At 47.8% G+C, this 17,986-nt stretch overlaps 1 protein-coding gene across 7 annotated transcripts in view; it reads right to left on the bottom strand.

Annotated features, from left to right (window-relative positions):
- The window catches only part of Scpep1 (serine carboxypeptidase 1), a 29,617-nt gene that overhangs the window by 8,626 nt on the left and 3,005 nt on the right, over window positions 1–17,986 (bottom strand). For 5 of the 7 annotated variants that reach the window (XM_039085041.2, XM_063268279.1, NM_133383.2 and 2 more), the window contains 8 exons: window positions 13,518–13,607; window positions 10,937–11,092; window positions 10,175–10,249; window positions 7,531–7,603; window positions 3,296–3,333; window positions 2,131–2,259; window positions 1,160–1,253; window positions 98–211 (listed from right to left, as the gene is read on the bottom strand). In XM_039085041.2, coding sequence (XP_038940969.1) covers window positions 98–211; window positions 1,160–1,253; window positions 2,131–2,259; window positions 3,296–3,333; window positions 7,531–7,603; window positions 10,175–10,249; window positions 10,937–11,092; window positions 13,518–13,607 — 769 coding nt within the window. The remainder of the gene's footprint in view (window positions 1–97; window positions 212–1,159; window positions 1,254–2,130; window positions 2,260–3,295; window positions 3,334–7,530; window positions 7,604–10,174; window positions 10,250–10,936; window positions 11,093–13,517; window positions 13,608–17,986) is intronic. The other 2 variants (XM_039085042.2, XM_063268282.1) reach the window with 1 other exon arrangement.

Below are 17,986 nucleotides of genomic sequence, written 5' to 3' on the forward strand. Positions count from 1 at the left end.
GACCATCACCACCGAGGAAACCCACTCTACGGATTAAGGGCTCTGAGTCTGCGCACATCGCCCCTGCAAGCCGCACTTGATCAGCGCACGTTCGTACCTCCCCAGGAGACATCGTCAGGGATAATTTTGAGCTTCTTTTTGATGGGACCGTTCATGAGCTGACTTAAGGCGTCTCCTTGTAGGTGTCTCACGTGGCGCTGACAGAGACGAACTAAAAACAAACTGGTATACAGTGAGTCAAAGGGCTAGGGTCAGAACCCCACAGACATTTTCCCCCAAGCTGCTGGGGGCAGGGGGGAGACAACACAGTGGAGAGAGGCTTTTTCCTGGAAAAGGAGAAAGTGTCACTTTGATCCATGTAGAGGAGGAAGGAGGCCAAAAGCAGGTTGAAAGGAGGTCTGTTAGTATTGATAACTGGATTCTGTGAACTTTAGGGCCACTGGGATTTGCGCAGAACACCCTGCAGGGTCCTGACACAAGCTGCTTCCCCTGGGGTGTAGCTCACTGGCAGAGCAGGCTCTCAGCATGCACTAGGTCCTGGCTACCGTTCCAAGCCTTCTCTCACCAAAAGGCATTGGTTCCCATTGCTTCCTGGCTTTTTTGGCTAAGATCAAGTGTTTAAGTATGCTAAGAAAGGAAAAAAGAAAAAAACAGACAAAGGGCCAGGTAATAGTGATGGTGACACCTTTAATCCTAGAGCTCGGGAGGCAGAGGCAGGCGGAGCTCTATGAGTTCATGGCCAGCCTGATCTACAGAGCCAGTTTCGGGACAGCCAGGGTTCCACCGAGAAACCCTGTCATGAAAAAATCAAAGAATTAAAAAAATAAAAATAAAAAAAGAGCTACTGTAGGATTCCATTTATATAGAATGTTAAGACAAGCCAAACCGAGAAACAGAAATGGCTCACTGATTGCCTCAGGCTAGGAGTGGGAAGGAGAAGGAGACGCAAGCAGATGTGTGGGATCTCTTCGGGGTGACGGGAATATTCTAAAACTGGATTGTGATGATGACTGTGTAACTCTGTGAATATACTTAAAACCACTGCGAGCTACACTTAGAAGAAGTGGATATCCTGTTATATAAATGCAATGCTGGTACCAGGACGGGTCCTCCTGCACAGAAGCTGGGGAAGGGACCAACAGCAGCAAGGTCCACTCACCTAAGGGGCTCCGGAAGAACTCGAGGCTCGACTCCATAGAGGTGTCGGGGGTGCTTTTAGTTAAGATGTTATAGAAGTTTACCCCGTCGGTGTTCTGAAATCAAGAGCGCGTTTGGATGGTTTCTTTCCCTGTCTACCAAAGTTGCAAACCAGAGAAGTGCCTGGCTTTCCAAGGACGACCTTGATCTTATAAATTTACTGGACTAGTAAAAAGCCTCTCTGACGGCTCAGACAACTGTGGCCTCCCATGTACCCGGAGCACATAGCTCATGGGAACCCTGACATCACTGAAACCCAAGGGCCCATGTGTCAATGTACAGGGACTGGAGTGATGGAGATCCTCTTAGCTATCTTACTCTTTCCTTCCATTTCAAGAAAGAATGCTACAAGGATCCAGGTAAGACAATACATTGTCTTGAAATACCCCTGGAGCAAGGCAGTCTCTAATCTCTGGTCTTTTGAGATGTTATCTCTTGTGCAGGAGGGCCTCAAACACTGTATCTAGCAGAGATAACTGGAACTCCTGATCCTGCTGCTTCTTTTAAGAGCTAGGGTTACAGATGTACGCCACCGTGCTAAGCCACTGGGCCATAGGCTGCAGATGTACGCTAAACCACGGGGCCATATTTTTTGTGCCCCTGGATTTCTGATCCTCCTGACCCTGCCTCCCAAGTGCTGGGATATTACAGTCATGCACTAAGACGCTGGGCCAACAGTCTTTCTTACAGAATCCAAATACTCAATCAGGGACAAATGGGTCTCTCAAGTCTAGGAGGCTTTGTGAGCCTATAAAGGGTCACTGTGTCATTGCTGAAAGTCTATAGGCTTATCATTCAGCATTCAAGCAGTTCTAAATTTGTGGGAGACCTAGGATAGGTCAGATCCTTACAACATCAACCAGGGGTCCCATTCTCCCACCCATCTCCCCTGGGAAAAAGCCATGTCTTGGTAGCCCCAATTCAGCCCCTTACCTTTTCAATGATCATTTCTGCTTTCCCCCACAGCTGAGTGGCTTCCTTGTAGAAGCCCTTGTTTACAGCATTGAGGACTTGCTCCGCAATGTCGGACACCTCAGCCAAGCCTTTATTATCAAGGAGAGACTGGAAGATAAACGGAGGGCAAAAAGCCCACTTGATTAGAGAGAGAGGAGACTCTGGTACCACTACAGCTAGGGAGGAGGCGCGGGAAGGGGGAGGAGACAGGAGCTTGAAGAGTGTGGTCAGAAGCCTCAGAGAGGTGCTGGGATTGAATCCAGGACCTTGTGCGTTCTGGGTAATTTCTACCAACTCACGTACTTATTGATGGGAGAGGCAGAGCAGAGCATTAAAAGAATCAAGAGAGCAAGCACATGAACGTTTACCATAACCGTTCAGCTGAAAGGTTGTATTAGAACAAGAGAATTTATGATTGTGTATTAGACTGGAATGGAGACGGAGGCAGGTGGATTTCTAGGAGCTTTAGGTCATCCTGGTTTACACAGCTTTGGGGTCTGGGAATGTCACACAGAGACACAGAAACAGACACAGATACACACAGAGACAAAGACACAGACACACATGCTCACACACAAAAGAACTCCCTAGGGCATTGGTGAAATTGACTCTGGGTGTGCCAATGGACAACCATCAACTGGGGTCGCAGACTGAATGTAAAGGGCAAATCAATGCCTGATGAGGGCCATCCTTCCTCTCTCTGCATCCTGCTCCACCCAGATACAAGCAGCTTCCCATCCCTGCTGCTGTATTTTCCTTGCCAGGACAGACCACACAAACTGTAAGTCAAAACACATCTTTTGGGCTGGGGAGATGGCTCAGAGGTTAAGAGCCCCGACTGCTCTTCCAGAGGTCCTGAGTTCAATTCCCAACAACCACATGGTGGCTCACAACCATCTGTAATGAGATCTGATGCCCTCTTCTGGTGTGTCTGAAGACAGCTACAGTGTACTTATATATAATAAATGAATAAATCTTTAAAAAAAAAAACAAAAAAACCAAATCTTTCTGTCCTTCGGTTGCTTTCTGTTAGCTCACAGCAATAATACTACACTCTCCCCACAGACCAAAGGGATCAGGCCCTGAGAAGTCAGTGGGGCTGTTTCCCAAGGAGACTGCAGAGGACAGGACCCACCCTACTTACCACGCTGTACAGGTAAGGTCCCCAGGACAGCACTGAATCTAAAGAAAATCAGATAGATATAAATTAGCTATGTCTTTCCAAAAGACTACCCCACAACGATTTCTCTTCAAAGGTACAGGAGCAAGAAACCCAGTGACTTTGAGAGTAAATGCTCCAGAGGCCCCTAGTGTCCAAGCAGGAATGGTTGACATCTCAGTGGCTGGAAGATGTCCTTCCTGTAGATTCTAAGGTCCAGTGGCATGGTGACCTGATTGCTGACCTGATGTGACTCTACCCGGCAGGGTGGCCTGGGCACAGATGTACCTGACACACCATACAGGCAGGCAGTGCCAGGTGTGTATGTGCTGGAGGCTTGCTTGTCTCTGCAGCCTTCCAGGTTCCTGACAGCATCAAAGATTTCCCCACCCTCGCTGCCTCTGCAATCTATTTGCTCCTCCAGTGCAGAGAGCATTTGCTTCTGCCACTGAACTGTAGGAAGAAAATGAATGTGACTCTAACCAACTCCTGCGTCTGTGGCTACCCTGCCACCCAGCTCATTTGTCCTCTGCAAACTCTATACAGTGAGAAACTCCTAAGGATGCTAAGGGAAGGGGTTGGGAATTTAGCTCAGTGGTAGAGCGCTTGCCTAGCAAGCGCAAGGTCCTGGGTTCAGTCCTCAGCTCCAGAAAAAAAAAAAAAAAAAAAGAAAAAGAAAAAAAGGAAGAAAAAAAAAGGGGGCTAAGGGAAGCAAACAGCTCCAAAGGACTTCAAAAATGAGTAGGACAGCCAGGCATAGTGGTGTAGGCCATTAATCCCAGCATTTGGGAGGCAGAGGAAGGTGGATCTGAGTCTCAGGTCTACAGAGTGAATTCCAGGATGGCCAGAGAGAGAGAGAGAGAGAGAATTACCTTCTGGGAACAATGAGATGTGAACTGGTGAACTGGTGGGGCAAGTCTACACAGCTACCACTACCACATCCCCACCAGGTAGAATACAAGCTACTGAAGTGTGCCAACAAAAATACCAAGGACCTACATGAGCCCTGCACATTTGAGAGCATCGCTCTGCTGCTTAGAACCCTCCAACTAGGAGCCATTTAGTCCCCAAAAGAATATCTAACAACATTTCTTGTCACACTGAGTGGCATCTCATGACCAGAGAATGGAGATGCTGCAAATAAATGTCCAAAAATGAGGGCTGGGGAGAGAGTTCAGCAAGTAAGAGTGCTTGCCTCACAAGCATGAGGATCTAAGTTCTAATCCCCAAACCTACGTACGAGGTCAGGCTTGGTTGCATGTGCCTATAATCGTAGCACTGGGGGCTGGGGAGGCGGTGTGTGTGGCAGAGACAATCTATCATAAGAAATAATCTTGTGAGGGCTGGAGACAAGGCTCATTTGCTCTTCCAGAGGTCCTGAGTTCAATTCCCAGCAACAACATGGTAGCTCACAACCATCTGTAATGGGATCTGATGCCCTCTTCTGGCACGCAGATATACATGCAGATAGAGCACTCATTATGTAACTAAATAAAGAAATTAAGTAAGTTAGGTTGGAGAGATGGCTCAGTGTTTAAAAGCACTGGCTACTCTTCCAGAGGTCCTGAGTTCAAATCCCAACAACCACATGGTGGCTCACAACCATCTGTAATGGGATCTGGTGCCCTCTTCTGGCCTGCAGGCAGAATGCTGTATACATAATGAATCTTAAAAAAAAAAAAAAAAAATGTGGGGGCTGGGGTAGGCACAGCTGAGCAGTTAAAAGCATTTGCTGCTTTTCCGAAGGACCAAGTTTGATTCTCAGGTGTTTACAACCACCTGTCACCACAGGACTGAGGCTGTCCTCTGTCCCTGGTGCACAGACATACACGTAGGCAAACACCCATGCACATGAAATGAAAATAAATAAGATCTCAAAAGGATTGTTTTAAAGACATGAGGTGGATAAAGCAATAGAGAAAGATGCTCTCTTCTGGCTTACGCATGCATACACAGGCATATGCACTTGCACACATGTAGTAATACACCACGCGGGTTGGGGATTTAGCTCAGTGGTAGAGCGCTTGCCTAGCAAGCACAAGGCCCTGGGTTCGGTCCCCAGCTCCGGAAAAAAAAAAGAAAAAAAAAAAAAAGAAAAAAAAAAAAAGAAAAAAAAAAGTAATACACCACGCACACACATCTGGCACTCTTCTGGCTTACGCATACATGCATGCGCACATGCACTTTTACACAGGTAACTAATACACCACGTGCATACATCTGGCATTTATCTCTTCCCCCCAACATATACATGACAAAAGCATTTTAAGTCCTTAATACTCAGAGCAGTTCCCAAAAACAACAACCTAAACTATTCCAAATAGCTGTGGTGTTGAGGTTGAAGGAACCGAACCCAAGAGACTTAATTAAACCTGGCCAAGACGATCAGTGATGCCTGAAGCCACACCCTGACTGTGTGTAAGATAGGCCACTCCTGTCTTGTGTTCCCAAATGATTACAAAAGTGCAGACCTCAGGGTTGCAAGACCCAACGCCAAACTTGCCTCATAACCACTATCACCACCACCACCACCACCACCACCACCACCACTACCACCACCACCACCACCACCACCACCACCACCACCACGAGCCATGGATGGGAAGTTCACTGCAGACGCTCTTCTAGTATTAAGATGCTGGCAGAGTGGGGATGGGGGACACAAGCTGGTGACACGGTCCACCCTGTGCTGACTCAGACAGAACCGGGGCTCCTCTTTATGAGGCCACGCCGTATGGGGGTGTATTTCGTCATTCACAGGAGTGTCCCGAGCATCTCCTGTGGTAGACTTTGATTCCTCTGCTGGGAAAATCCCTTCAGAGGACTCAGCCTGATGGCAGAGGCTACTCCAAAGGTGTTTCATCCCCATGCCTCTTGGATACTCTTGGGGTTAATGGATGCTTTCTGTGATGGCTTCTCCCAGAACCCAGAAACTTCTGCTGTCCTCCTCGTTTATCTAAACATCAGAGGGCTGGAGAGATGGCTCAGTGGTTAAGAGCACTGATTGCTCTTCCAGAGGTTCTGAGTTCAAATCCCAGCAACCACATGGTGGCTCACAGCCATCTGTAATGAGATCTGATGCCCTCTTCTGGTGTGTCTGAAGACAGCTACAGTGTACTTATATATAATAAATAAATCTTTAAACATCAGAGCCGGAAGGGATGGCTGTTTCTCTCTGGCTTGCATGACTTGGTCACCACCACAGAGCAGAGTGGTGATTTATAGGAGACCTTGAACTGTAGTCAAGGAAACATAATAAACAGGACTACACTGCAGATAGCTGGTCCATGAAGACAGAGCGATCAAAAGAGGGAAGAAGACTCTAAGGCCACACATACACTTCCTTCAGATTTCAAGCCCACCAACCCCTGCCCCACTATACATAATCTTAGAAATATTAAATATATAATGTTGAAGATTGCCTAGGGGGCCCAGCAGGATGGCTCAAACTCTCAGATCCCATATAAATGTAGAAAAAAAAAGAGTCAGCTTGGGCTGGAGAGATGGCTCAGTGGTTAAGAGCACTGACTGCTCTTCCAGAGGTCCTGAGTTCAAATCCCAGCAACCACATGGTTGCCCTCTTCTGGCCGGCAGGCATACATGCAGGTAGAAAGCTGTATGATGCATTTATAATAAATAAATATTAAAAAAAGAAGAATCAGCTCCACCAAGTTGTCCTCTGACCTCTACATATGCACCATGGCACTCCCTCACTAACACACACACACACACACACACACACACACACACACACACACCACACACACACACACACACACATTACAGCCATCATTATCATCATCAACGCTAACTTTTAAATACTGCCTGGGCTGGGTGTGCTGGAGCACTTCTTTAATCCCAGCACTTCAGAGGCAGGAGGCTCTCTTGTGAGTTTAAGGCCAGCCTGGTCTACCTAGTGCGCTGCAGGACAGCCAGGGCTATGTAGAGAGACCCTGTCTCCAAAAAAAGAAAAAAAAAATTTTTTTTTATTAAATTGGTAAGTATGGGACTTCTCAGTGCCCAGGTTTACAGGAGTCACCCAGGCTCTTGTAAGTAGCACTCACATACACCGGGCCCAGCAAGCAGGACATGGATGGAATCTTTCAGTCTGTTGGTACTGGAGGACTTTCATGTTTCTCCAGAAAAGTCAGACAGTAAGTCCAAAGTCACAGAAAGGGTCAGGGTTAGAAACGAGAGATGTCTAAAAACTCCATACTTACCCACAGGGGAGATCCAGGAGTCACCCAAAGCAACCCCAGAGAAGTTGCACTTGATGGTCCCTTGCTGAATAGCCTGAAAAAAGAGCCAAGAAATGCTCTGACCAAGGGCACCCAGGCCTCTCCATCCCTCCTCACTAGAGACACACACTCAAGGCTTCTCCTATCACACGGTCTAAGTTTCCCCAGGCAACAGAATACCACACCATGGCAGCAAGGCCTGCCTACCACTAATGGTAAATCGAGGAGGGGGTACTAATCACTTAATCGAGGAGGGGGGTATTAATTTGCATAACTCGTGTCCTCAGGACAAGTATGGGATGTGTCCCTAAGTTGTCTTTGAGAGTCTAGGCATAGCCATGTCCAAGTCTGGGAGCCTCTTCAGGTGCTGAAGAGCTCCTTGGGTTCAGGTATCCCTGCCAAGCAGTGGTCGCTGACACTGGGGCTCCTCAGGACATCCTTGAAGTGAAGCCCACACACAGGCCAGGAAGCTCATCCTTCTGTGGGACATTCTCTTCACTCACTCACTCATTCATTCATTCATTCATTCATTCATTCACTCACTCATTCATTGATTCACTAATTCATTCATTCACTCATTCATTCACTCATTAACTCATTCATTCACTCACTCACTCATTCATTCATTCACTCACTCACTCATTCATTCACTCATTCATTCATTCATAACCTTAACACACACCAGGAAGATGAGCCACAGGAACCATTGTACATGATAAAACTCACGAGAGAGCAGGAGAAAGGGCCTTATGAACTGAAGTGACAATATTCCCACACAGTAATACTGAACACTCAAAGGACAGACTATAAGCCGGGGGATCATACATGCTGTCCATGTACAAAGGTGGGGGAAGGAACACATATGAATTACAGTACACAGCCATGTCTACCTGGGAGAATAAAGGGACTGGGAGACTGCCGAGAGGAGCAGGGCAAAGGAAGGGAGGGAGGGAAAGGAAGAGGGTGAAGAAATCAGAAGCTGAAGCAGGCAGACTGCAACAAGTTCAAGGCCAGCCCAGACTACACAGTATGTAGCAAGTTACTACCGGTCCAGCTAGTGCTACACAGAAGGACGTTGTTTCTGACTAAATTAATACACATCACAGAAAAGGGGACTTTGCTAGATGAAGAGCCCTTAGGAACCTCCTAGCCAGAGGCCACCCGGACTATGCATTAGCTTCGACAAGCTATCTCTTTTTTTTTTTTAAAAAAAGATTTATTTATTATATATGATTACACTGTAGCTGTCTTCAGACACACCAGAAGAGGGCATCAGATCTCATTACAGATGGTTGTGAGTCACCATGTGGTTGCTGGGAATTGAACTCAGGACCTTTGGAAGAGCAGTCAGTGCTCTTAACCACTGAGCCATCTCTCCAGCTCTTGGACAAGCTATCCCCCCACCCCCACCCCACCCCCCGGAGCTGAGGACTGAATCCAGGGCCTTGCGCTTGCTAGGCAAGCGCTCTACCACTAAGCTAAATCCCCAACCCCTTAGACAAGCTATCTTAAAGAAGTGTTGGGATCACCTAAAGCGGCCTAAACACAGAGGGTGAAAAGTGCTACAGAGAGGAGGGGGGCCCACCGAGAGGGGCAGGTCAAGTGTGACTGCACGTGGGTTAGGATTTCAGGTGTGTGAGCAGAAAGGCTTACTGAGTGCTCGGCAGCAGCAAGCGCTGCTTAGCAGATGAGTTTTTTCTGTTTTCGAGACAGAGTGGAGCCCTGTCTTCAAACACATAGCCTCCTTCCTCAGTCTCCTAATGTCTGAACTATACAGTTTATAGTATTTTATAAGTGTATATATTAGTATACTATAGTATACTACTGTACTATGCTAATGTACTAGAGAATATAGCGTATAGCTAGATATAGTAGGATATTATATATAGCATAGTATAACTGTACTAGCTAGTTTATAGTCTGATATTAAAAAATAAGATTGGTGCTGGAGAGACGGCTCAGAGGTTAAGATTACCCGCTGCTCTTTCAGAGGACTCTGGTTCCATTCCCAACACCCACATCGCCGATCACAAGTGGCCATTCTTTCTATTTCCAGGGGATCAATGCCCTCCCTCTTCTAGTCTCTGCAGGTACCAGGCCCCCCATACACACACACACACACACACACACACACACACACACACACACGTCTGTGGTACACAGATGTACATTCAGGCAAAGCACTAATACACATTGAGAATTTCAAAGGAACAAAAGAACTCTTTAAAAACGTCCTTATTGGGGGTTGGGGATTTAGCTCAGTGGTAGAGGGCTTGCCTAGGAAGCACAAGGCCCTGGGTTCGGTCCCCAGCTCCGAAAAAAAGAACCAAAAAAAACAAAAACAAAAACAAAAAAAACCCCGTCCTTATTTTGATTGTGTGTGTCTGAGTGTTGGCCTGCAGGTATGTATGATGTCATGCTTGACAACCTGACTTGACCCCAAGCTCACAGTGGGAGGAGAGGACTCCTGAGCTGCCCTTTAACCTCCACCCATACCCACACCACGGCACAGGCACAATAAACTTCAAATAACTAAGGCCTGTTCAGTATCAGGTAGGTATATGAAAGTGACAGCCATTCTTTTTTGTTGTATCAAAGCAGTAACAAGAGTCACCCTCCTGTTTACCTTGTGAAGTTCTAAACTGATGCCAGCAGCCATCTTTCCTCCGTAGGATTCTGAGAAAATGTAGAACGGAACCGTCTAGCAAGAAATGGGATTTACAAAGAATTAAAACAACTTGACTGCCTGCCTGTCTACCTTTGTTTTTTGAGACAGGATTTCTCTGTGTAGCCCTGGCTATCCTGGAACTCAACTCTGTAGACCAAGTTGGCCTTGAATTCATGAAATCCACCTGCCTCTGCCTCCCAAGCACTGGGATTAGAGGTGCCCAGCTCCCTGATCACATTTCTATTCACACACATTATCTTCAAATTTCCTTTTATTTTTAAAAGATTTATTTATTATATATAAGTACACTGTGGCTGTCATCAGACACACCAGAAGAAGGACCCAGGTCCCATTACAGATGGTTGCGAGCCACCATGTGGTTGCTGGGATTTGAACTCAGGACCTCTACAAGAGCAGTCAGTGCTCTTAACCGCTGAGCCATCTCTCCAGCCCACAAATTTCTAAAGTGTATGATGATAGATAAAACCAATCTTTTTGTCTCTGTCCCCAAATCTGATTACCGACGTCAGATGGAGGAAAGTCAAAGCCCACAACCCAGGAAGGGAAGAGGAAGGCTCTGAAAACAAGCTGCCCCTGAACCGTCTGTCCCTCTAGGCTGTCCCAGCTGTCCTGTGGCACTCGACTCTTGGGGGAGCTCAGTGTCTGTGAAGAATCCCTCGTCCCTCTTGCTGGCCTTTCCTGCCGAGGCTGTAGAATTACCTGGAATTCTTTATGACAATCAAAGAAGGATTTCAGGAGGACCATCATGTCGGAAGCCACCGTGTCCAGGTCCTTTGCGTAGGCATCTGTCGTGTTCACGTAACTGAAGCCCGTGCCCACAGGATTGTCCACGAACAGGAGACTGGCCCACTGCAGCTGCCCACCCAGAAGAAGCAAGCATGGGAACCAGTATTAGTCACGAGTTACCTTCCTAGCAACGTGGCAGAACAACATTTATGGTAACATCAATGTGGTGATCTTATCTTATTGTTCAGAGTGATTTTGGGGTCTTGGGGCCCAGTTAGTGAACTGCTTGCCTTATGAGCATGAGGCCCTGAGTTCCATGCCTAGAACTCAGGTCAAAAACAGTTGAGCAAGCATGGCGACAGGGCATGGCTTTAATCAATTCCAGCACCAGGAGGCAGAGGCAGGTGGATCTCTGAGTTGGAGGCCAGTCTGGTCTACAGAGTGAGTTCGAGGACAGCCAGGGCTACACAGAGAAACCCTGCCTCAAAAAAAAAAAAAAACAACAACAAAAAAAAAACAAAACAAAAAAAAAACAAAACAAAACAAAACAAAAAAAACAACAACAAAAAAAACAAAAAACAAAAACAAAAAACCAAAAACCCAGCCAGGCAAGGTAGCAAATCCGAGCTGGTTGTAACCCCAGAGCTGAGGAGGTGCAAACATATTCTCCACCTGGGATCCCACTCGGCAGTGTAGTCTAAATGGTGAGTTTTAGGACAGTTACAGAATAAGAGACCGTGACTCAAAGCAAACCAAGATACACACACACACACACACACACACACACACACAGGCAAGCACACCAAAATAAATGCAAGGTTTTTTTTTTTTTTTTTTTTTTTGGAGCTGGGGACCGAACCCAGGGCCTTGCGCTTGCTAGGCAAGCGCTCTACCACTGAGCTAAATCCCCAACCCCAAGGTTTTTTTTTTTTTTAAAGGGAACAGGAGTATAGACCACAGTGAAGACAGGAGAGACAAGATGAACACATCACAGGGACAGTTTCCACCCATTACGTGTCACACACACAAGTATGTGCTATAGGCAGCAGTGCAGGTGGCACCAGGCTGCATGGGTCTGAACGGCCATCTGAAGGAACGAGCATACTCGTGGAACACAGACATCGCGTGCTGGAGACGTAGCCCAGTTCTTGGAGTGTTTGCCTGATGCCCTGGGCTCCAGCCCTAGCACTGCACAAACCGGAGGTGCTGGATCTGTCTATGATCCCAGCCCACAGAGGATCAGAAGCTCGAGGACATCTGTGGCTACACAGGAAACTGGAGGCTGGCCTGGGCTCCACGAGATGCTGTCGCATTTTTTTAAAAAGAAATATGGATGTGACACATCAGTTTCCTTCCAGATGGATCATTTCTACCCCGGCCCATCTTCCCTTTTACGCTGTAAGAACAGACTGCTATGCTTATCAAAGAGGCTGAGAATTCTCAATTGGGCACCTGAAAGGATCCTCACGGATGAGCCATGATCCTCATGATCAGGAAAGTCCTGAAAGGGCCAGAAATTGTGCAAGGCCACAACACTGGGCAGAAGATGGACAGCAGAATCTAGACCCGGAGCCAGGCCCCTCACTCCCCACTCAGGCTCTGCTCCTGTCTCAGGCTTCTGGTTCCAGGAAGTGTGAGAACGAGGAGGTGGGGAGAGACTCAGTGCCACAGCAGCAGGATTAGAACTGAAACATCAGGCCAAGAGACAATGTCACAAGACGGGTTAGCACCAGATGAGAGGAAAACGGGAGTGGCCCGAGGATACTGGGGACCTGTCTCAGTGCTGGGTGCTGCTGGGAAGGGAGAGGGCCATAGTGTGTGTGGGAGCCCAGGCTGAGCTAGTTCGAGGGATGGACTTGCCAGGCTGTGAACTGAGAAAGGGGTTGCTTAGAGAAGGAAGGGATGGGTGGGGGACATAAAGAACTAGGAAGACATTCAAAGGGGAAGAGGACAAGGGACTTGCAAGCTTCATGAAGCACAGATGTGAGGGGAAAGAGTTGGAACTTGTAGCAGACGGAGGGACTCAAGGTTGCAGATGGCCACCACGTGGGTAAGCACAGGGTTGCCAGCCAGGGTCAGCTACAGGGATTTCTAGTTTTGCTTGTTTTGAGATAGGGTTCACACAGCCCAGGCTGGCCCTAAACTTGGTACATAGCCAAGGATTATCATCCACTTCTCACCCTCGGGCCTCTACATCCTGGAAACCGAAATTGCAGGTGTTCATCCTTAACCCTGGTTTAGGTAGTTCTGAGCTTTGCACCAGGGCTCTGTGTGCGCTAAGAAAGCGCAGCATTCACTTAGCTGCCACCTAGTCTTGGCTAGAAGTCTGTGACGGTTAAGTGGAAAAAGATCACTGGAAAAGGCAGGGACAATAGGACATTCATTCTGAGACAAGGGGAGAAGCTCGACTGCAGGAAGGAAGGCTGTAGGCAGGTGACCGAGGTCTCAGGAAAGCCCACCAAGGCGGGCTGCTAATTCTGTGACCCCCACCCTGCCCTGGGTGGGGCCTCTTAGGATAAAGAGCAGGCAGGGGAGAGGGCTGTTCTCACCGTACCCAGGTAGTGTTCCGTGGCTTGAGTCGGGTGTCAAGAGGGCCGATTTCCTCAAAGTTTCCAAATCCAGTGCTAGAACCACCTGGACCACCCTGTGGAAGAAAAAGAAACAGACACTGACCAGAGAAAACGCAGCCAAACCCTGGCTGTTCTAACAGAAAGTGCGCAACCAGGAAAACAACAGGAACAGGGCCACAGTGCCCTACACAAAGGAGACATTGCAGCTGGATGAGGAGATGCACATCTGTAATCTCAGCCTTCGATGGGGATGAGGTAGCAAAATCAGGAGCTTGGGGTCATCATCCTGAGCTACAAAAAAAAAAATAAAAGCCAAAGGATGTGGTTTTTTGTTTTTGTTTGTTTGTTTCCAGCTCCATGTTTTCTAGGAGCTTCTGTGCCCACCAAACTCCTGCAGGAGCCATGCAAGTCTCTCTTTGAAAGGACGGTGATGATTTTAGAGGTCCTAGGTGAGCTTCGCAGCGGTGGCACAACCTTTAACCCCAGCACTCGGAGGGCAGATCACTGAGTCTGAAGTCAGAGCAGAGGTGGGGTGGGCCGGCGGGCGGAGGAAGGTTCACAGGTGAACCTGCCTCATGGTTCTCTGGATTTAAACTTGGGCCTGACCTGGGGCTCATTAAACCTCTCATTTCAAAGATCAAAAGCTAGGATAGAGCAGGCTAGCTCTGGCCCTCTTAGTAACTGCAGGCTCCATCTGAACTAGACCTTGAGCTTTTTGACTCTTTCTACCCCTCAACGGAGAGCCGGAAGACTCTCCCCTCTGGCCCAGTGGATAAGCCTACCCTTTGTGTGTGCCACAGGTGACAAAGAAGTCTCAGGGTAGGAGCTTCTGACATCATGGGGTTTTGTTTGTTTGTTTATTTTCCGGAGCTGGGGACCAAACCCAGGGCCTTGCGATCGCTAGGCAAGCGCTCTACCACTGAGCTAAATCCCCAACCCCTGACATCATGGGGTTTTACATGGACACTAGAGAGGCAGAATTCTGAACTGAAGATGGGTACCGGGACCTCCAAACTGCAGAAGGCAAGTTCTGTGTGCTCTGATGGCTCGGATCGGGAGGGAAGGGAAGAAGCAAACAGGCGAAACAGGGCAAATAAGGTGGACTTGATGGGAAAAGGTCCTCTGGGAGACAGATGATCAGGAAAAAGAAAAAGAGGGTGTTTTTCTAGATGGATCTGGGAGACCCAGATGAGCTTGGGGCAGGGATGAGGAAAAGATTAGCAGCTGAGCCAGAGACAGGCCCAGGGTATACGGTCTCTCTCAGCATATAGGGAAGGGAGAGGGTAAAGGAAGAATTATATGGCACCGTGGAAGCCCAGGCAATCTGAAGAAAAGAGACTGACTGGGGTGTAGTGGCAGACACCCGTAAGCCCTGCACTGCACCCAAAGGAAAGAGAATTATTTATTGAGTTGAAGGCTCGTCTGGGCAAGACCCTGCCCCTCCCACATGGAGAGACAGACAAGTGGGAACAGGGCTGAGGGCCGGCTAGACAAGGCAACAGGCACTACCCGTGAAACATCCCTCATACTGCTTTGAACTGACACTAACCTCCTTGATAAAAAAAATGGAGGCTCGACTCCCTCGTAACATCACATGTTGAGATTTCCTAACACAGCGGCAGAAAGTTCACGAACCAGTTGGAGATAATTCATCCCAGAGCCACTAATAGCAACAAGAGGCAGGGCGCAACTGGATGTCCTCCCACGGGGAAGAGGGTGAGATGCCACATCTGCAGGATGAATCATGTGGCCACTTGGAAGAATCACAAACCCCAGAAAGTGCTATGGCTCCTAAAAAAATACCAAGTACACAAAAGAGTGCACTCTCAAACGAAGGTGGGTCCCTTTCTTTCAAGGAGACTTATTGGTACAGGCTGGATAAAAACCGAAGTTGGGGGAGCACATCTGAGAATCTAGAAGCCTGGGCCACTGTGGGAGAATTTCTATCTCCCAATTCTGCTCCATCTTCCCGTGCTCCTTTCCCATTGGCTAGAAGCTGCTGGGAAGATCTCACTTTGCGAGCGTGTGCACGCGCACTCGTGAATGTGGAAGCCAGAGGTCACGGTAAGTGTCTGTCTCGATCTCTCTCCACCTTATTTTTTAAGGCAGGGTCTATCCATGAGCCTGGAGTTCATGAATTCTGCTACCTGGATGGCTAGTGAGCTCCAGGGTCCATCCTGTCTATACCTCCAGGGTGCTGCGGTTACAAACTGGCACCATTGATGAAACTTTTATATGAGTAAGGATATCTAAATTCAAACCCTCATACTTGCATAGCAAGCACTTTACAGACTGAGCTATGTGTGCCCCTGCTATTTGAATAGATTAATAATAGAAATTAATAATAGTAATAGCAATAATAATAATAATAATAATAATAATAATAATAATAATAAATGCACCACAAAAATCTTCATCCAGAAACCCTGGAAACAAGTGGTATATAGAAGGTTGAAGCTCAGGGCTACACGGTTCCTCTGAGAAAAGATAAATGTGTCAGTGAAATGAGCTGAAATGACTTGAAAATTAGCTTACTATCCCTGAAATAGATCACTATTCCACTCGTGATGTGACCTCAATTCTCAAAGAATGCCACTTGGTAAAGAAGTTACTGCGTGAGTCCTTGGAAGGCTGCTAACTAGATCTTCATATCTAAATGAACTGCTTCCTCCTTAACACATTTTATTCTTCTTCCTTGGGCTTGGGGGGTGGGGAGGAAAGAGCAGATGAGTGTTTTTAGTTACTAACCTTCCTACAGCGACTGAGACTGACTGACTCAGTTCGAGGGCTAACCTAACCAACAGCCACATACCAGACAACTTCCGGGGCCAGGCAGTTGCTAGTCTGCTTCCCCTCACCACACACACACACACACACACACACACACACACACACACACACACACACACACACACACTGCCCCGCCCCTGCAGATAAGGAAACGGCCTCTGTGCTCAAATGGAAGGCTAGCTTGCAACTTTTGTTTTTTGTTTCACTTTGTGTTTTGTAGTAGTAGGGACAGAACCCAGGGCCTTTTGCAGGGTAGGCAAACTCCCCGGGCAGAGCTGAATTCTGAGCCTATGAAATGCAATGTTTTTAAAACTGGTTTCTGGAAAGCCCAGAGAATGCTCTGGGGGTAGCAGGGGACAGAGAGGAAGTCACAAACCTAGGACTCAGCAGCTGCCCCGCCCCAGCATTGGCACTTCTGCTTTTTTGTCCCCTACACTGGCTTCATCTGAAGACTACAAAAACCATTCAAATCCCCCACTCAGCAGTGTGGCCCAGAGAAGGGAAGTGTCAGGTTATCGCTAATAGTGTAAGGGAAGGTGCTGGAAACCCAGGAGAAAGCCCGCCAGCAGGCTCAGGCTTTTCCACAACCAGGCATTCAGTACCAGCTGCCTGATCCGGGATGGACACACTGATTCCACTCCGGAACATTTTCCAGCGAGTGCTACCGGGCCTGAGCGGTATCCTCAGCCCCTAACAGGGCAGCTGTGAAGACCCTGCAGCAGGCTCACCCTCACAGCTGCTTGTTCTTACTTCAGCAACACCTCAAGTCTGCTGTGACAGACCCTGGGGCAGAGCCTCACCCATATCCCACAGAGGTGAGTCCCAGGGTGCCCTAATTACTGGTGAGACATCAGGAACTTCAAGTTTCCTCAGCCCCTCCCTAGAGACTAGTCTTCCTGGTGGGCGAGGCCACCATTGGTGCCATTTGAAGAATGCAGCAGGAGCTCTGCCTATCCTGCAGGATCTCTGTCTATCCCTAAAGAGATCACAGGACTTTTTTTTTAAACCTTCAACCCTACAGACAGAACTCAGAGTTAACATGCAAACACACTAGGGTAGGGCCTCACATTCATGCTAAGATACAAAAAGGCTGGCATGTTATACACACACACACACACACACACACACACACACACACACATGTATGTATGTATGTATGTATGTATGCATGCATGCATGCATGCAAAAAAAAAGTAATGAGAAAAGCCATAAATTTGAAAGAGAGCAAGGAGGGGTATATAGGAGGGTAAGGATGGAGAAACATAATTATAACTTCAAAATTTTTAAAAAATTGTTTATCTGGGAACTCGAAGTTGGGGCTCAGGACTGTGTGGAGAGGAAGAATGCAGGAAGGTTGGGGTACCTCAGCCTTTGGCTCAGGACTTTTCAAACACTTTCTGGCTGTAGGAAGCCAACTGTACCACAGACAGCGTTCGATAAGGGGCCTTGAAACTGTCGGGACCCAACAGAAAGAGTCCAGGGAGTAAGGGATGAGCCGTACACCTATAACTTCAGCACTCGGCAGGCCGAGGCAGGCTCGCTGAGCTCAGGGACCATTCTAGACTAAGATAGCTCCAAAAATGAATGAATGGAATTAAGACCAGAAAAGAGGCTTCCTTTGCTACACCCTTGCTTTAGGCCATTTCAGAAGCACGGGAACCCC

Source organism: Rattus norvegicus, chromosome 10, assembly GCF_036323735.1.
Source record: "Rattus norvegicus strain BN/NHsdMcwi chromosome 10, GRCr8, whole genome shotgun sequence".
Taxonomy (NCBI): domain Eukaryota; kingdom Metazoa; phylum Chordata; class Mammalia; order Rodentia; family Muridae; genus Rattus; species Rattus norvegicus.